Source organism: Xiphophorus hellerii, chromosome 21 (assembly GCF_003331165.1).
Source record: "Xiphophorus hellerii strain 12219 chromosome 21, Xiphophorus_hellerii-4.1, whole genome shotgun sequence".
NCBI lineage: Eukaryota > Metazoa > Chordata > Actinopteri > Cyprinodontiformes > Poeciliidae > Xiphophorus > Xiphophorus hellerii.
In genome coordinates this window covers 8711199-8730516 of record NC_045692.1, presented here as the reverse complement: position 1 = coordinate 8730516, position 19318 = coordinate 8711199, and the positions used below count along the sequence as shown (strand labels likewise).

The following is a 19318-nucleotide window of genomic DNA, read 5'->3' as shown; positions in this document are numbered from 1 at the left end:
TGTTTGCTGTTTCGTTTTCATCAACAAGTTTGGAGCTAATAAAGGAAATCCACTATATTTATTTCTTGAGATACATATGATATATTCTACAATTACAATGTTGCAGTTTAAACTTGCATGTGTTGCGTGTTGTGTTTACTGTTACCTCCATGAACTGTAAATCTGCTGTCACAGTTAATGAAATACACTAAAGCAGGCCTTATGTTCATCAAGTTTCCTAAAGTTACATTTGAGAGATGGTTCAATTTTCAGCATCTAAATAAACTGAACTGAACTGGCCGACCTGTAAATAATCAGTAATGGACGCCCAGTGCCAAGCCAAGCATTTGCAAATATTACTAATAGACTTTTTAAAAGACTAAACATAAACCATAGTTTCTTGTTCTTCCTGATTTGGAGTCAGGCTAAATATTTGAACTTCCCTGTTAAAAAAAAAGAGAAGGATTTCCTTTAATAAAATGGCAAAGTGAATACAAACTGGCATATTGGAGCAGCTTGCCTACCTGTGTTTGACTCTACATACAAACATCCTGCTAGACCAACATGACTCCAGAACTCCATACTAAAAACCCAATTATCATTGAATCCATTGAGAAGGCTGTTAGTTCCCACCCTGCGTGTTGAATAGCAGAGGAAACACAGAAAGCTTCCTCAAAGCGGGACTCTTGATAAAACTGTAAACCGATATTAACCTGCCTCCACAAGGCCTGCCATTCATAACCACCCATACGCTTTCGCCGTGCCGCCTTCGGGGCGGAAAAAAGCTGTAAATTATATTTATCGCAAGCCGTTCCTGAAAATAGAAGATTCACGGGGTGCCGTTTCAGACGGTGTAGCCGCAGTGTTAGCTTTAGTGACATAAAAGGTTAGTTCAGCCAGAGAAAGACACCGCACTTTAGAAACTGGGTCAGAGAAATGCCCAGTTCAAGAAAGCCCAAAGTTCTGTTCAGCTCACATGACTTCCTGCAGACAAGCAGGACAGTCACTGCTGTCTCTGATGTTCCTTTTTTTTCCCCCCCCTCTCCCAGTCCCTTCAACCTTTTTACTGACGTTTATCTTTCTTCCTGTCTTTCATCACAGAGGTTATTAAACCCTGCGATGGCGCTCCGCCATGTCTAATTACTCTAACGGTAAACAAAAAGAGCTCGGGTGGGGACGGAGTGGGGAGAAGGCGGAGGAGGGAGAGGAGAGGAGTGACAGATGAAAAAACACAGCTGGCTGAGCGCCGTGTTATTATAATTCTTTAAGCGATACTGTTAGCTTGGTCAGTCTTTTAGCTGCGCAGCTAATGACTAGCTACACCTAATTACAGGCCGCCAGGGCTGTGCCGGGACGCGGTATTCCTTCCCCGGATGGTTGTTAACCTCCCCCGCAGCTAGGAGCCAAGGGCCCAACCCGACTCCCATTACCTCCCCGGCCCTCTGCACCCACTAAATGCCAAATTAGCTTTAAAGGTGTTGGTATTGTTCTCCTGGCGCGGTACGCGAGAGCTTTTGGTCCAATAATAATAATAATTCAGGAGGATGTTTTCAAAGAGAGAATAAACAAGCAAATGTGTCCAAATAATCACGTATGGTGTGTGTTTTCAGGCGAAAATGGAGCAAAAAAAATGATTTATTACACTTTTGATCACGGCAATATTTCAAAACTAATGTTGCAGAAATTTATTTGGCTAATTCAACCCTCTTCAGTCATCTGGAAGATATTTGATCTCACGTGTTGTTTTACGTCCAACACATTAAAACTATGAACATGGGAAAAGAGAGGTCAAAAACCTCAGAAGCATTTCAGTGTAGGTAATCAAACTTTCTGATGAACAGCCTGTTTTGGTAGTCTGAAGGGACTGAGTGAAGGTTTTAGATTTTCTAATAAAACAAAGGTCAAATTAAGAAGTAAGTTAAAAAAAAAAAATTTAAGAAGTGTGACAAGCAGTTCTGTTCAGTCCCTCTGAGTCCACAACCAGGAACCACCTATTTCTGCAATCACTAATGCAAATCTTTTGGGTCATATTTATACCAGTTCTTCACGCCTGGAAGCAACTTTTTTTTCTTTTTTCTTTTTGTTTTGCCAATTCTGCAAAACAGCTGAAGTTCAGTCAAACTGGAGGTAGAACATCTGCGAAACGTCAATGTTCAAGTACTTACAACAAATTCTCGACTGCATTTAGTTTAGGCACTTCTAACGCATGAATACGTTTCACTCTAAGTTTCTCTTTAAGTTCAGGGTACCACATAGCAGGCAAACCTCAACATCATCTTTGAAGTCTTTTACTGTCTTTTTTACCTAAACGGACCTACAAGTCTCACTCTGCATAAGCAAGATATTAAAATAACTCCTGTGAGTTAAGATGCCCAACAATCACAAAGGATAACCCAGCTTGACTGGTTTTAGCTCCTTATGTTACCATCAACCTGCTGTTTGTTCCTGCTGAAGAAAAGCATTTCCACGTCCACCATGTTTTATGCTAGGGATGGTGATAAACAAGATGGTGTGTAGTGTTTGTTTTTCTGCCACACTTTGTGTTTTTGCATGCGAGTCTGAAAGTTATATTTAAATCTCCTCTGACCAGAGTTCACAAGTGGGATTACAATCTTTAGCCGGCTTTGGTTGCAGTGGATTTCATTTAGTGGCATCAACGTAGAGGGGGGGGGGAAATGCACAGTTTGGAATTTAGTAAAAAAGATCAGAGTACTGTGTACCATTTTCCTTCCACTCCACAACCATATGGAGCAATAAAACTGGATTGTGCAAGAGGGTAATTAAGTAAAACGAGATGCAGAATAAAACTCAGATATTTTAATCACACGGGTCAAGAATTTGCGCTTTAGGTAGAAGAGGATGTTGTTTTTAGAAAACACGGCATGCTGAAGTTTTCAAAGGCATCTGAACGGACGCTTGTGTGGACGCTAGCAGTTAAAAACAAACAAAATGCTTCCTCCTGACCTTGGAAATGGACTGAATTCTAGGTGAAATATTCCCTTTTACTGTGTCCTGAACTGACACGCTGCAGCGCCGTGCCAAACATTCAGCTGTTTCCCCCGTCCAATTCAAACTTCTCCTCATCTCAGGAGTGAGTGATGCTGGTATTGAAACCATATGCCAGCCAGAATTCCTCATGGATCCTCCTATCCCGTCCAATCCCAGAACTCCTCTTCTAGCCTTGGAAGCATGGCTGTCACAGGGGAGGCGGCGGAGAGAGGGTGGGGGGGTGCGCTCCCAACTTCCTGTGCAGGATCTAAATATTTACACTCCCAGTCGTGCCGAGTGGCGAGTGCAGCGAGCTCTTGATGTTTTGGGTTATGTAAAGTGCATTTAACCGATTGTCGTCATTGGAGAATTTCTTTGAACAGATTTGCTTTTCTCTGATATTCCTCATCCTCCTGATGCAAAAACAGGGAAGCAAAAGCAGACTGTGGGTTTCTGTTTGCTTACGAAACCTGAAATGAGTTTTTTCTTGAAGTCACTCTGACATGAAAGCGAAGGTGACAGCCTGGCAGAGGAGGACATGAAGTTGCGCAACAAACCACGAGTTCAAAGCGGTGCCATCTTAAGACTCCGCCGTTCCTGCTCAGTGAGAAACCTGCAAGTTCAAGCTTCCACCTTGTTGTTTTCTGCATTAGTTCGGTCTTTGGAGGAAGCCACCGAAGATGCTCTGGACAAACAGAAGACGGCGCCAAACAAACTATTCGCAGAGAGCAACAGTGAAGCACAAAGCCAACCTGTCCCACAAATACATCTGTTTACCGTGCAGATGTTAGAGTCATTAAACAGAGCCGGTGAAGCGAAGCGGAGGTAAATTGCTTCCCAGGTAGCCGGCCAGAAGGTTCTATTTGCAGCGCCCTGGTCAGAGCTGGGTTTTGGCACCAGGCGGCAAAAAAGCGATTCAGCTTTTTGGGTATGGACGCTTAACCGTTTACGGTCTCATCATTAGCTTCAATTCTCAGCTCTGTGGATGACGTCAAACAGCTTCAGCTCCTACGAGAAGCACAATTGTGCTTTGCTGATCAAACTGTATGTAGGAGCTGAAACAGGTGTACTTCTTATAGTCTGTCTTTGAAACAAAAGTTTTCTCATGGCTCCCTCATGGGTTATAACCTAACCCTGATTTAAAGCCACATTGGTTTTTACATTACCTTTTTTTTTTTTACATATTTGTTCAAACTGTCACAATGTGAAAGTATGTTATGAGACAGATAACCTGTGAAAAGATCAAGCTCCTTCACCTCCCCTCAGTGCTAATATTGCACTTGTCAAGAACAACCAATCAGAACCAGTGTCTTAGCGCAGTCAATCATGGTCATGTACATGCTGCTAAATGTGCTAATGGCGGAGAAACAACTTAACTTTTCAGGAAAACTGTTTATCTGCCATCATCTGTTGCCATGCCAACTAGCCTGAGCATTCATGGCAGGCTCTGAAATCAAAAATAAGCTGTAACGTATAGCAGGTGGAGGTTGTGACCAGTGCATGATTGACAGTGCTAAGACCCTCCTCCTGGCTCTCATTGGTTGCTTCTGACCGAATGATGCATTTCTGTAGTTAGCGCTGGGAGAGAGGCAGAGATACCCTTTTTTTTTGTTTATCGAAAGATTATCTCCCTCATATTATTTTGTCATAACATAGTGACAGTTTTAACAATTATGCAAAAACGATATATTTTTTATAAAAGTTATATACTGCAGCTCATGACTTAATCCCTGACCTGTTTGCTGTGACTCCACCACAGATGGTCTATCAAAGGAAACAGACTAAAATGCAAAGAGCTTTTAAACTGAAAGGGTGTGAACATTTTGTAAGGTACTATATATGATAGCACTGTATGTGTAGAAATCTGCTTGCCATCTATTTAAAGTATAATTGTTGATTTCCGTCAGACATGATTTCACCGAAGGTTTTAAGAGAATCTCATCAGAAATGAAAAATTTAAAAAATTAGCATGATTTTTCCGACCACGTTCTAGTCCCCAAAGAGAATGGTCACTATTACACATCTAAGTTATGTCTTGAACTAGTCTGTGATTTCGTTTTCTGACTAGTTTAAGAAATGAGCATCTATTTTTTGCATCAAATAAAAATAAAATAACATGTCTCCAGTGGGAAATTACATATTTGCTTAGTGGAGCCTGATGGGATATTCTGCCAGAGCGACAGTTCCCAGTCTCCTGCTGCTCCGATCCAGTTTGTGTCGCCGTGGTTTGTGAGTCGCGTTATGACTCACGATCAAACCGATATTCCCATCGAGCGCCAGTGCCACTCAGGCAATAAGCCCTCGCAGTAGCAGCTTAGTTTTAAGCGCCATCGAGTTGGGCCACAATTGCTCAGCAGGTGAAAGGTGGGCGGGTTACGGTTTGATTTAATTTGAAACGCTCGCAAAGCTAATCAGATGAGGATTATCCTTCCTCATTACATCATCCGGTAAGCTGCTTGAGGAGCGAACTGCAGTGGAGTTTAAAGATGAGGTCACCTGTCAAGACAGACCACTGAATATTTAGCAGCTCTGTTCAGGAATGAATACTCCCTTTATAATAGACCGAGGTCAAAGTGCCCTGCAAGAGGATGCATGGAGATTTTATTTTTTTTTGCATTTTTGTCACATCACAACCACAAGCTCTTGTAGGAATTTGGAGAATCTTTTTTTTTTTTTTTTTGTCTCTACTGAATTTCATGTGATTTTAGTATTTGTCCTGATGCTGAAATGGCTGCATGCCATTATAGTTTGTATTTTCTTTTGTTATGTTGACCAGAGAGCTGCGAGCCAAACTGCCCTTTGGCTCGCAGAATAAATAATGTTGCTTGACTGGAATTGGATTTGATTTCTTCCTTGGGTTTCCAGCTAGACTAGCATTTGGTTGCTCCGGGCTGTATTTAAAGGTATCAGACTGAACGGGGCCACTGTTTTTCTGGTTTTTATTTATGTTTTGGTTTTTTTTTTATTTTGGAAAAAAACCGGGCGTCAGTACCCACCATGACTATGTGCAACTTTGTGTTTTTCTACCACCTAAAAGGCCAGTAGAACGGCCATTTAACGTGGATGTTAAACGGCTGTTTTACAAGACACCCTGCACTCTGAAAACCAAAAACGCTTCCCTTCCCGTCGAGCGCAAACAGTTGTCATAAACATGCAACTTTTCTGACACTTAATTCCGAGTCCAAACCCTCCCAGCAACAGAAATCACCTTCATAAATCACGAAGGAGGCTGAATATTCAATCTCCTTCTATCCTTATGGGGAAGCTGCAGGGAAAATAAATCCCGCACATCATCCCTGAGCTACAGTTTCCGTCTAATAGTGGCTGATTACAAAGAGATCCTGTGCAGGTCGGGTCCAATTTATCAAGTACTTCTAAAGGAAATACCTTAACCAGACAAACCAGTGTGCAGGCTGGACATAATTCATGCATCTATGGAGGTAACGTTGCGGTTAGTTTTGTATCCGTCTGCATTCACCGGCCACTCTGAGGTCGGTTAAGGTTTCAGCACACTGACCTGTTTGGCCCGACCCTCTGGATGCCTCTTGCGGTTGTGTGGAGCGGTTGCGATTCTGGTGCCGCCGTTTCCCGCCGGCAGAGCGGGCGGAGCGGATGTGGACCTCGCTGACCTTAAAGAACGCCACCATGAAAGGCTGCTTCTCCAGCGCGCCATCTCGTCCTACGAGTCCCTGCGTCTTTACAGCTGATGGTCTGCCCTGCTTGGGAAAACAGGCAACTTTAGATAAGCATCACAGCCCGGTTTGGCTCGTTCTGACTGTTTTATGATCCGTTTTTTGTTTCGTGTTGTCAAAAGGAAGTGAGTTATTTAAACTGATGAATATGCACTGAAATCTATAAACCGATCTAGAACAAAACGCCGATTTGAAACCAGGCTGAGTTTCTCACCGCTACTGGTCTCCACGCTGACCTGCAGGCCCAGGTTATGCACCGGACTCATCACCCACAGGTTGCTGGTCGCCGTGATGTCAAACTCCAGCCATCCTTCCTCAGATGCCCAAAGCCGCCGGGACTCCAGCAGGAACAGATCCGCCTCTCTAAGGCAATCAAAACAGCCAGAACTTCTAAAAAACAGGCGTCGCACATACACCGGTGCAGTTGAGTTGAGTTGGAGTAAAACTGTCTTGTTCAGTTTATTATTGTTTTTATAAGTTTCTGTATGTTTTTAAGGCCAAATCTGCCCTTTAAAAAGGATTTTTATCTCAAGACATCATGTATAAACTGACTCTTCAAATTTAATGCTTAGCTCCATCAATTCATATTTGAGTTTTTGAATGAAATTTTTTCTCATGGAAAAGAATCTAAATATTGGACATCAGTTAGGTCAGATTCTCTCTGCCACTTCCTGTGAGTCATGCACGCTAAAATCACCTACAACAATTTTTCTGTGCGAAGGAGTCAAGCGGAATGTGTCGAACGCTGGAGAGAAGTGTGACTCGTTAATGAGAAGCGAGAACTGAGGAGACGTAAGGAAAAGGCAGAGAGTGGATGATAAGAGGGCCCCGTCCTCCCACCGTCCCATTAGAGACGGTAATAACACAGCGGAGAGCCCGTGGGACCGTCCTCCCAGAGACGACATCAAAGCTCCGCAATCATCCAGGTGTTCGCAGAATGCCCCTGCAGTCATGTCTCTGCGGCCCCGCTTTATTGGTCTGTAATGAGAGCGTTTCTGACGGCTTCCGCACGAAACCCCCTGCACGCAAGTCGCTCCAGCTGGGCCAGGACGCCGACGCTTCACACGGCGATCATGTGACGAAAAAAGATCTCCACCTGAGATCCAGTGAAACTTTTTATCACTGACTTCTTACACAAACTGGAACCTATAATTAACTGAAGTTTTGTTGTTTGTTTTTTTTCCTTTTCGGATTTGGGGTGAGTGACATGAACTTATCGGAATATTTTGTGGTCGTATTGTGATAACGACAGCGACAATAAGAACTGTTTATTGCTTAATTTTTAGGTAACTGTGTGGATGTGACGGCATGGCACACAAACACAAATGCTGATCTTGAAAACCATTTGCTTTTGTTATGCTTCTCTAGGACAGCAGTTGCATAAAGGAGGATGATCTGTATCACTAAACTGCACACAGTGACTACTGCATTCAATCATATTTATTGCTATTTTTATTGTGGAGAAAATAGTAAAGCTAACAATCCCAAAAATACAGACAGTTTTGGGGGATTTTAAGCAGCATTTAATTGGAATTGATCACAACGATAAATCGGAATTCACTTCATGATGAGATAGTCATCATGAGAAATTATAAACAATACGATAAATGTCCACCCCTAGTTTGAAACCGCTTCTTTAAATAGATCTTGTTGGTTGCTTTGCTTATCTTTATATGCAAAGTAGAAGAATTTCCTGGTCCTTTACAAAAAAGGCATATTTGTGAAAGTAATAAACCAAAATGTGAGTAGGGTTTCTTGGAATAGAGGTACGTTTATCAGCATTTATTTCATTTTTTAAAAGTTATATAATTATTTTCAAAGATAAACATAAGTTAAGTGCCCTATGATTGGTAAAAAAAAAAAAAAAAAAAATGCTGATTAGCGGTCAGCAGTTGGGAGTAGCCTGCCTTTTCTCATGTCAGCTCTGCCACATTTTTGGCATTGTAATCTCTCGCATTCCTGGCCTGCTGCTCAAGAAGCCAATCGAATGAAAAGAACAAAGGGCGTCAAGCTAATTAAACACTCTATCATTACAGCTCAGAGCCAAAACGGGAGTCAGGGCCACGGGAAAAGTTAATAGGCTTCCTGCAGATTTGGCGATTGCAAAGTTTCAGTTTAACGTGTTAAATTAGGACGGGGGGGGGGGGGGGGAAAGGACCTTAAAGCTAAAGATCTTTTACTTTTATTTCACTTAAGCCCCAACTTGGTAACTCAACAACATCTTAAGAGAAAAAATGAATTTAAGAATGTGAAATTTAAGTAGCTTGTCTGTTCAACTGCCATGTTTTAACAACGAGTGGTAAGCTCTAATTCTCCTTAAAATGCAGATGTATGGGCCTTACGGATTGAACACATTTAGCAGATATTGAGCGCTAAAGCCACCCAGCTCATCAATTCTCCATTCCTCAAGAGCCTGCTAAAGCGAAGCGACTGAGAATAAGTTGAAGTATATCAGAAACTCTCTTTACGTTGTTTGTCAGGGAGCAGACTTCCTGAAACACCAAACCCATTCAGAGGCACTGTTTATCTGCCCTGCAGAGGTAAGGTAAATGTTTGACGTGTATCAGCTGTGGTTATCTAGAAGATGGGACTCTTTTAAAGCTGAAGTTATTTCTGCCAAATGGGGGGTAGGGGCTTGTTCAGCTTTGCATTATAAGCATGGGATTGAAGCGATGGACACCAAAAAGGAAAGCAGAACTGCTGGTTTCTAAGCAGCAGGAGTTTCACAGGCAAAAATTTAGTTTCAGTGGCAAACTGCATCCCTTCTGGAAAACTTTGCATCTATGGGTTCACAGTCTCAGCTGTCGTTCTATGAAGACGTCAGAGGATTGTTGGAGGACATTAGTGAACAGCAGCATCATGAAGACCAAGGAACACGGCAGACGGGTGAGGGATGATCAAGTTGAGAAGTTCAAGGAAGGGTTAGGCTACAAAGCTTCGAACATCTCACACAGCTCTGTTAAATCCATCAACCAAAAATGTAAAGCTGCGAACCCACCAACATGTGGAAGTCTATCTACACTCTCGGATCGGACAACAAGAGAACCAGAGAAGCAGCCAAACGGCCCATTATAACTGTGGAGGAGCTCAGGTGTTATGGCCTGTTGACAGTACAGCTATTAGCACTCCACAAATCTGGCCTTTATGGAATAAAAAGGAAGCTATAGCTGAAACAAAAACATAAATCTTATTTGATGTTTTATACACACCATGTAGGAGACGCAGCAAGCACCTTTTGGCTTTAACGTAAAAACTATGCGGTGGTGTGAAAAAGCTCAAGGGATGCTACGACTTCTGCAAGGCACTGAGAGTTTGTAGAAACATGCCTTTATTTCATGTAGGGCAGCAACTGGTTTAACCATGAAATTCTGGAAGTTTCAGCAACCTTGACATAGGGAGATATGACAAATTTTTTTTGAAAGAGCCAAGAGTAAAAGGCCTCTCATGTGTGCTAGTACCTGTCAGGGTGCTCCTTGACGACCTGGTAGACTTTGAGCATGAAGGTGTCGTTGCGAAACGCTTGGCTCACGCACTCCTTGTAAAGGCGAAACTCGGCTGCCGTGATGGCCTCGCCCTCTGGGATCTGCGACAGGTTGAACTTAAACTCCTTGTGGTGACGCCGCTGCGGAGAGAGCTCCCGGTCATACTCCACTGCAGGATCGGGAAACACAGAAATACAGGGGGGGGAAGTCAACAAAACTGCAGCATGCAACCAATATTCATCATCACTTTTTTTTTTGTTTTGGTTTGTTTTTTTTCTGTAGCTGCACTCACAGTCCAGACATATGACTCTACAAATAAAGACCAAAGTATATATTTACAAACAGGGATTTCCGTTTAAATATACAGCAGAGACTGATGAGCGGATATCCTTTTCGCAGACGCTGTTCTGAGGTCGACCACGGAAGTCTTTCATGCATGTAAAACATGTGATTTATACATGAACTCTAATAGGTTTTGAGGCTTTCACCGCCCAAAAATAAATCCCTGTTATCAGTTCGAAGTGATGTTTTTTCTCAGCACCGGCGAACTTAGGAGACATCTTGCGACACACTTCTGACAATGTGTAGAGGACAAAAACTCTCCCTGCTGTGCTTCTAAGAGCAACATAGGCTATAATGATACCGTGCGCCAAGAGGAGTAGGTTCTTTTCACAGTTGGATGCCTTAATCCCACTTGAGAGACTGGAAGGTTTACACAGGAAGGAAGAAATCCAAGTAAAAACCGGGGCCTGCTGCACACATTTCTTGTTTACAGGAGGAGCTGGAAAAAGGTAAGACTTTCACAAAGTTATTCCCTCTGAACCTAAAACCCACACCAGCAGGCTTTTGACTGAAGAGTTTCTCATACGTCTCATCCCGCCAGAAACACCAACACGCTGTCATCATCTCTAATCCAGCTTCCAATCAGCGCAGAGACATTCAGTAATCTGCGGTCTCACCACGACCGACTTTAACTGCAGACTCGCTGAGAACCGTTCCACCAACTCAGCTTTTCACCCAATAAAACTGGTTCCGAGCGGTTTCCGGATCTCACCCGGGGTCGCTGCTTTTTGCGCGACACGCTTCAGTCGCCTTTCTCGGCGAGGCCGCGCGAAGAAATTACACCACTCCCGAAGCCTGGCAGGCTTGGTTTTGTGCGACCGAGAGACTAAAAACAGTGGGAAACTGCTTGCTTGGTCCTGCGTGAAACCAACATCATCTGTTTACCAGGAGCCGTAAAGCATCCTAATTAGATATGCCGAAGTTCATTTCTTCAATGGAGGTTTCTGTGGTAGATTCTGTTGGCCAGACTGAGCAAACTACCACAGCTGCAAGCAGTACTTAGGCAACACTAAAGTGCCTCGCAAAAGTATTCACGACAACGGAGCTTTTTCACATTTTCGCAAAGCATAAGTGTTTACATATTTTTAATCGGGATTTTATGTGTACACATATCCAAAGCAGCACATAGGGATGCCTGATTTTGACGACACATTTTTATTAATAAAGATCTTAAAAATGTGACATGCAGTCACTTTGATATCCCTAAACAAACCCAGTTAATAGTCAAACATGCAGGTAGCTGTATCTCAGTTACGGCCCAAACATACAGCCAAAACTTCAGTGGAATACTAAAAGTAGTCATATATTTTTACAAACACCTTCACACCTCAAAGGGTTAATAGAACAGTAATAATAAGAAGAATAAGAATAGACTAGAGTTTAGATCAGTGCATTTCATGTCTTAGAATGAATCAATCAGAGTGAAGATTTAAAACAAACAGAGAATATGTGGCAATACTTAAAAATTAAGTGGGCAAAAATTACTAAATGCACAAAAGTTTGGCTTGGGTTGTGAAGAGTAATTATCCCAAAAATACATGAAATTGAAACACGTTTCAGATTGTTATTTGTGAAATATTTTAAAACTAATTTCCAGAGTCATACGCTACTTCAAATGTCAAACTCGAGGATTGTGGGCCAATCCGTGCCTTCCATAATGATTTATGTGTTGACTAATCACACAAAATTTTACTACGTGTGGTTATGATGTTATTAAATATGAAAAAGTTCTGATATGCAAGCAGCGAACAGTTGCAGGCCACCATGGACATGGACAGATATCTGACCCGATCACAGTTTTACAGCACATCACGCTTTGGATAGGTTTACAGCTGAAACCTCAGTTTAATTACCGCTTTAGCCAAACGCTTTAAAGGTTTCTGGTCACTTTATGATGTGGAGACCCACCCTGTGTGAACCAGTGACACGTTCTGGGAACAGAGCGTGTCACACAAGATAAAACTGTGCAAATGTGAGAACACTGGAACCAGTCAGGCTTTCACAGAAGTGCCAGCCCCGCCTTGGACCCACACCCAGGAAGGTCAACGCTCCCCGCCTCTCCCCAGGCACTTCCAGCTCTCGTGAACTCGAGCGAGGAGCCGGAGACGTGTCAGTCGAAACGCTCATGCGTAATGCATCTCTGCGTTGCTAAAAAAAAACTCGGTCAAAACAAATTTTCATCACCGAAGCATCTCGGTTTACGGCTGCCTCTCTGTCTCTGTGCGACGCAGGAAACCACCAGTTGAGAATGAGATGTTATTCGCATCAGCGTCACTGAGACTTCTATCAGATGTGACAGTGATCGTTTCATCATCTTCCTCCAAAAACTGCCCACACACACACACACACACACTCGCACACACAGCAGCGACTGTGTGTGATAACAGCTCGCCTCTTGTGTTGACGGGTAGATCGATCCACTAAGCCTGTGTGCGGAGGCCTCAATCAGAGGTCATGCTACGCAAAATGACTTTACAAGACTCACTGTGCACCTCTGGGCTTCAACACAAACACACTGAAATTTTATACTGCGCCATTTAACATTCTAGTGACTTTCTAGCTAGAAAACTTTTGATAAGCTATATGGGGTTGTGAGAAGAGTTGTTTTGTTTTTTTTCTTGCCATTCAAGCATATGTGATAACTGTTAACTGGGAAAATAAAGAAAAACCCTGACATAAATGTAAAAATAAATAAGAATTTTAAATATTAGCAGCTTATTGGCAAGAGCTGATTTAATGAGCTCTCAAAGAAAAAGTGCTGTGGTGCCACCACTGCTAGTCAGCTGGCTGAAAGAAGGAGACAATCTCTCTTCAAGCACAATTTTTTATGATTGCAAGAAACTAGTTGCAAAAAAAAACCCCCAAAAAAACAGACAGTTGAGATGAGATTGGATCCCTTCACTCTTAGTAAGTTAACACATCTTTTAAACCCAGATTTAACAAACTACAAGAAAGGCACATATCATTTATAAGATATGACTCAGAAGAAATTTCACTTTGTATTTTAACGTCTTCAAATTGGGCCTCTGTCTCTTTAAAAACTCCTCCTTTTTCTGAACCTCCGCCTTCAGGAAGTCATCACAACATGGCTCCTCTGTTAGCCCTTTAGCGACGTTTTTATCAGCGTTGCACTGAGACCTAACTCCTATAATGAGCTCAATAGCTGGGAAATTAAAGGATTTCTTAAACATGCATGAAAGAATCATGACAGCACCATATTATAACATGATGTAAAGCTCAAAAAAGTCAATTTCACATAATACTGCCCCATTAAGCAGAAAGACTAATTAAAAGCAAATGAAATATAAAAAAAATTCTCTACATCTGTCATTAACATAAACTCTGTCTGTAGTTGTTTCTCTCATTACTTGACAGATTTCTTTAGGTATTTTTCCCCATGATGTCACACAAGGAACCAGTGTGTTTGAGATGTTGTCTTAAAACACAGGCAATGACATCACACTTTAGGACTCCCCAAATTATTTAAAGGAATTGTAATTTTACCGTCAGAAGACATTTGAGTTTGTAGAAAGTGACAGAGAAATGTTTACGTTGCTGTTTTATTATTAATTATTGTCATCATTATTCATCCAGTACAGTGTACGTTAATATCAGGTTTCAACTGTATTTGGGAAATTCCTCTGTAGAAAGTGTGTGGGGAAAAAAAACGACAAGCAAGAGGGAGACTGGATACCACACTGCAACACGTTGAACGATTAAGAACCAATCAGGGAAAGGCAAATGTTTGGACTTCAGTAACAAATAAATGAAACAGATTTCCCACACGACGACAAGCAGAAGCCAAACTGAGTCTTTTTTGATCTTCTAATGAAGATGCTCTGAGAGTTGCTTCCAATTTCCTGAACAATTCAACAAACTTTCTGGTAGTTGCAGAGAAACAGTTTTGAGAGCCAATCTCAAAAGGGGGAAAACACTTTACCCCTGGATGAAAAATGCGTCCGCAGATGTCATTAGGCTTTAATGAAATTCACAGGGCGCGTTCCTTTAACGATTATTTTCCACCAAACCCAAACGAAGCCTCCAAGCGCCTCGAGCTCACTAAACAACTCAGCGGCCCCGCTCATCAATCAGTCAATCATTTTTGTAAATTTCAGAAAGGGGAGTCGTTCTCGGCGGCCACACAATTAAAACTATGGAATACAGGCACAGGCCGAGTCTCCCATCTCACATTATGGTGGGTTTTTATCACTGCAGCCCTGTGTGAAGCAGCCTGGGAGCCGCAGCCTTCCTGGATAAGTAGCATTCCAGCTGCTTCTCCGCCTTCTCAGCTTGAATTTCGATTAAAATCCACCGAGGGTTCGCATTTAAAATCAAAAGGAAGTCTTCACACAGCGAGCGCGGGGAGCGTAACCTCTGCGCTAATCCACCGTGACGTGAGCTTTGAGACAGAAACACACAAAAGGGAGAAGGGATGTAGGTTTTTAGGATGATCCAGGCAGGAGTTCGCCGGAATAAACAGAACGCGTCACAAACAGAGAAATCGTCCCCGTTTGTAAAAACACACGAATTACAGAGTTCAGTGACTCATTTAAATATTTTTGCCTTTCATTTTCAACATTGCGAAGGCACAAAGTGGCAGTCAGACCAACCATGAAACCAGACAGCATCAGGGGAATTTTATGATTCACCCCGGCACGGTGGGTGATATCATCGGCTGCGAGAAGCACCGCAACATACGGGAAGGAAAAACAAACCAGAAGGAAAAGTGAGTAAAGAAAGGAAAGCGGACCAAGACGACGGCTGCCTGATAAGAACGACAGAAAAAGGGACAAAATGCACAAAGTTCTGGGGAATGAGAGTGCCGCAGCCCGAGTCATGGGACAGACGGGGAGATTGGAAGGGACAAACTGGGAGGAAGGGGAGGAAAGAGTCGGCCTCGGCTGCAGTAGAAAAGAGGAGCGCAGGAGATAGCTGCTGACAGGAAGAGAGTGAGTTGGAGGATTTGCAGATTCCCCTGGACATTTTGACAGTAGCTGTTCTCTCGTTTCCACCTGCGCAACATCTGGCTCTGCTGTCTGCTGCTGCTGTAGGTATCATGGCTACTCCCCCCCCCACACACACATAGAGAAAGGGTGAGTCTGAATAAACTTTGCTCTCTTATGTTTCCATATGGCTCCTTTTAACAACCTAAATTTTGATTTATTATTTGAGAATATTAGTGGTATAAAAGGTCATTATAAGACATAATGCACAGATTTCTTTCCATCCCACTGAGAAGGAAAAATACTGTTTATCCTTAAATGCCATTTTAATTCAAATCAGCGGTGAATGATTTATTTATTTAACTTTTATTTAACCAAAAAGCCCACAAAGTTCAGATGGGAAAAAAAGCAAGCAACAAAATATCAGCTGGTGACTGGAATTTGGCCTAAACCCAAAAATCTGATTCTTCTTACTGCTTTCCCGAATGCACCAGTAGGTCCTATCGAGACATTTCTGGAACTCGTTCTGGATGAGAAAGAGCACAAGACCTCAGGAGCAAACAAAAAATGTACTCTGGTTTGTCCTTTTGTGCTTGTTGACAGTGTTTTGTAGAGTTCAGATAAGACCTTCATTCAAGTAGTGACCGCCGATGAAGTGGCTGGTCCAGCTATGATAATCACTGATATGAAATACAAAACGCAGCTAAAAATGTTCATTTTGAAATCAATTTGACATATTAGTCTCCTGTTTTGCACGAACTCCTTTCTCACATACAATGTCACAATTTAAGGAATGAATAAAACAGGACGGCAAAAGATAATCATCCTAAATGCATTTCTTTCCTGAGGAGAAAGTAGAATTGGTTAAAATTAACAATGTCGAAGGTTTAAAATGCCAAGATCGGAAATCGTTGCAAAAATTGTGATTGGTGCATCACAAAAATAAGTTACTAAGAGGAAATTAGGCAAGTTAAACTTTAGCCTAAGTCGCCGTCTGTAAAGTGAGAAGCAGTTTGGATGGAGAAGACGGAAGAAAATAAAATCCCCTCATGAGTGAATGAAAGCCGCAGCTTATAAAAAATATAATAAAAGTCATTCAATGAAAAATCTACTGCAGTGATGGAAAGCGGAAAAAATATCTACTGGCTGAAATGCAGAAATTGAAAATGGAAAATATCAAATAGGCCCAATCAAAAATAACAATCTGGAAAATAAGGTAGAAGCAGAAAAAAACAAATCTGGAGAAACACACTGGGCAGACCTCTCTGTGGTTAGTGGCCAGTTCATTTCTAATGGTGCTCAGCCAATTCCTCTGAAGGATAGCTGAACATTGCATTGTAGTGTGTTGTGATACACTACAATACAACGTGATTAAATACGATAAAACTTGCTCTGTAATTTGTTTTTGCCAACCTAGGCTAACTGTGACCCAAAGTTAAAAACGTACATAATGGGATTTCCTGAATCACATAATTAGAACTCAAACAATAGTCTCTCCGTCACAGACGCTTCTCGTGATTCCACACGGACTTTCTCCAAATGACAGGAAAAAACCTGCAGGCCCACAATGTTTAACTTGGATGCACAAAGATCCTTTTTAAACAGTACAGTGCCAGCCGCATCCAGTGGGACTCCTGGTGAAGATGTTTAATAATAACAGCTTCGGCAGTGGCTTCCTGTGGTATTCTGCCACTGAAAATGTGAAAAATGTCAGCCTTTTAATTTCAACACATTTATTTAGTGAGAGGAAAAATGAAAAATGAAGTTTTGCCTAATAGAAACATCATGTGAGTAGATTGTAGAATGATTTTCTAAGTGATTTCGACATCTTTCTACAGTTCTCTATTAAAGCTGCAGTAGATAACCTTTATAAAAAGGTTTTTCGTTGTTAAATCTATAAGTATATCCTGACAGTGTAATATGAGAGAGATAATCGGTGACAAAAATTAAGCTCCTCTGGCTTGTGTTCCTACTGCCATCTGCAGAAATACACCACTCTCGGTCAGAAACAACCAATCAGAGCCGGGGGGCGGGTCTTAGCGCTGTCAATCACACTGTTCACACCCTTCCCCCACCCAGCCCGTAAAAGTGCAAAATTGCTGGTTTGCTACAGCTGTGCTAATTTGTGGAGAAACAGTGCAACGTTAAATATAAAAATGTAAAAACTTATTTTTATATAAGTTACATACTTACATAAAAATAATTATGAGGTTAAAGTCTATGGCTTTAACCTCGAAGCCATAGACTATAATATCTAGGTTTTTCTCTATTATAATAGATTAAAGTAGTTGCATGTTATCTAAGGTTGCTGAGCTCTTTTATTACATCTGTCAGTTTAAAAAACTTCTGTGTATTTTCAACCTCACACACTAGCAGACATGTAATGGCCAAGTCATGTCAGCTTGGGTACCACTCTAAATACAAATAAGAAGAGACAGCTTTGTGCCACAAGTCATTTTTACAGACTAATGGTAGAATATTTAAAAGTCCTTTCATACCTGGAGTTGCCTAATGCTAGTCAGTGGCCCCAGCTGGTCATTGGGTTTCACTGCCTCGGAATATAAGCTTTCATTTTAAAGGAAAGTTTATCCCATAATGCATGTATGGAAAACCAGGGCTGTATTGTGTCTCTTTGTCTTCATCCAACACAAGAAAAGATCCTTACATCTGGTTTAGTGAAACATAGGAAGCAAAAGTATGGTTTTACACCAAATCCCTGACTCCCCAGAATGAATACTGGGAAACAAATAAAGTTCCAATTTGGAGAGCGGGAATTCAAACCAGTTAAGTGCTTTTACTTTAGGATGCAGCCACAAACTTCAATGTATTTTAATGTGATTTCATATAATTCACCTACACAAGGTAGAGCATAATGATGAAAGGAGAAGGATGCATGTCTGCTTTAATGTCTTACAAACAATTTGAAAAGTTTGACCTGCATTTGCTTTCGTTCCCTCTGAGGAATGAAAACATTCCACCTAAAATCTTCTACAAGCATTTGATATCTAGAAAGTAACATTTTTGACAACAGTTTTGTTGGTGAGCTTCTGTGAAGATCAAGCTTCAAGTCTTGCCACAGATTCTTAATTGGATTTAGGGCTAGACTTTGACTGGGCCACTCAAATTAAGTGATTGAAATCCTCCCATTGTAGTTTTTACTACTCATGTTTGCTGAATCCCCCTACAGGACTGATAGTGAACAAATGGAGTTAATAATATACGTTACTAATAAGACAGATCATTTTTCTTCTTCTTTTCTTAAACATAATTTTTTTAACCAACCAGCACATCACGTGTAAGGTTTAGAAAGACAATATCCACTATTCATCTATTCTCTACAAATACATTGAAGTTTGTCATAGTATCAAGACAAATAGGGGAAGGGGCAAGAGGTATGAAACCTTTTCCAAGGTACAGAAGGTATAAATAATCCAACAGAGCTCTTTGCTTTCTATTAAGATCAGCATTTTGCTGTTTTCTATTACAAAGTAAAGTAGAGGCAGAACTGAAACCAGATGAAAGATTCAAATGAGAATTTTCAAAAAAAGATTAAGTTTTGAAAAACACCCTTTAATTACATTTTTGCACACCAAGAACCTGTCAGCGCGGCTAAAGGCTTTGCAGATGGCTAACCCAATAAAATATGCGATGGATGTCCAAGGCATGAGAAGAATCCATCTGTGTTTATGTAATTACAGCCCATAATCTGTCTGGTTTTTCTCTCCGACTTCATGGTTTCCGAGGAGAGGTCAGATATGTCCATGTCCTCCGTCCCTTGGTTATTTCCTCCAAAGTCTCATCTAATTAATGGTTTGGCCCATCAGCCTGAGTTGCTCTGGAAACTTTTGAAAGTCGACACGTTCACAACTCTTCGGCAATCCCCGCTATTTTC

General features: G+C 41.6%; 1 protein-coding gene across 1 annotated transcript in view; it reads right to left on the bottom strand.

Moving 5' to 3' along the window:
- bmp6 (bone morphogenetic protein 6) overlaps nucleotides 1–19318 on the bottom strand; it is a 53289-nt gene that overhangs the window by 10777 nt on the left and 23194 nt on the right. Inside the window, 4 exon segments of the mRNA XM_032550886.1 lie at nucleotides 6485–6656; nucleotides 6658–6683; nucleotides 6874–7022; nucleotides 10118–10310. Of these exon segments, the coding sequence (XP_032406777.1) occupies nucleotides 6485–6656; nucleotides 6658–6683; nucleotides 6874–7022; nucleotides 10118–10310 (540 nt within the window).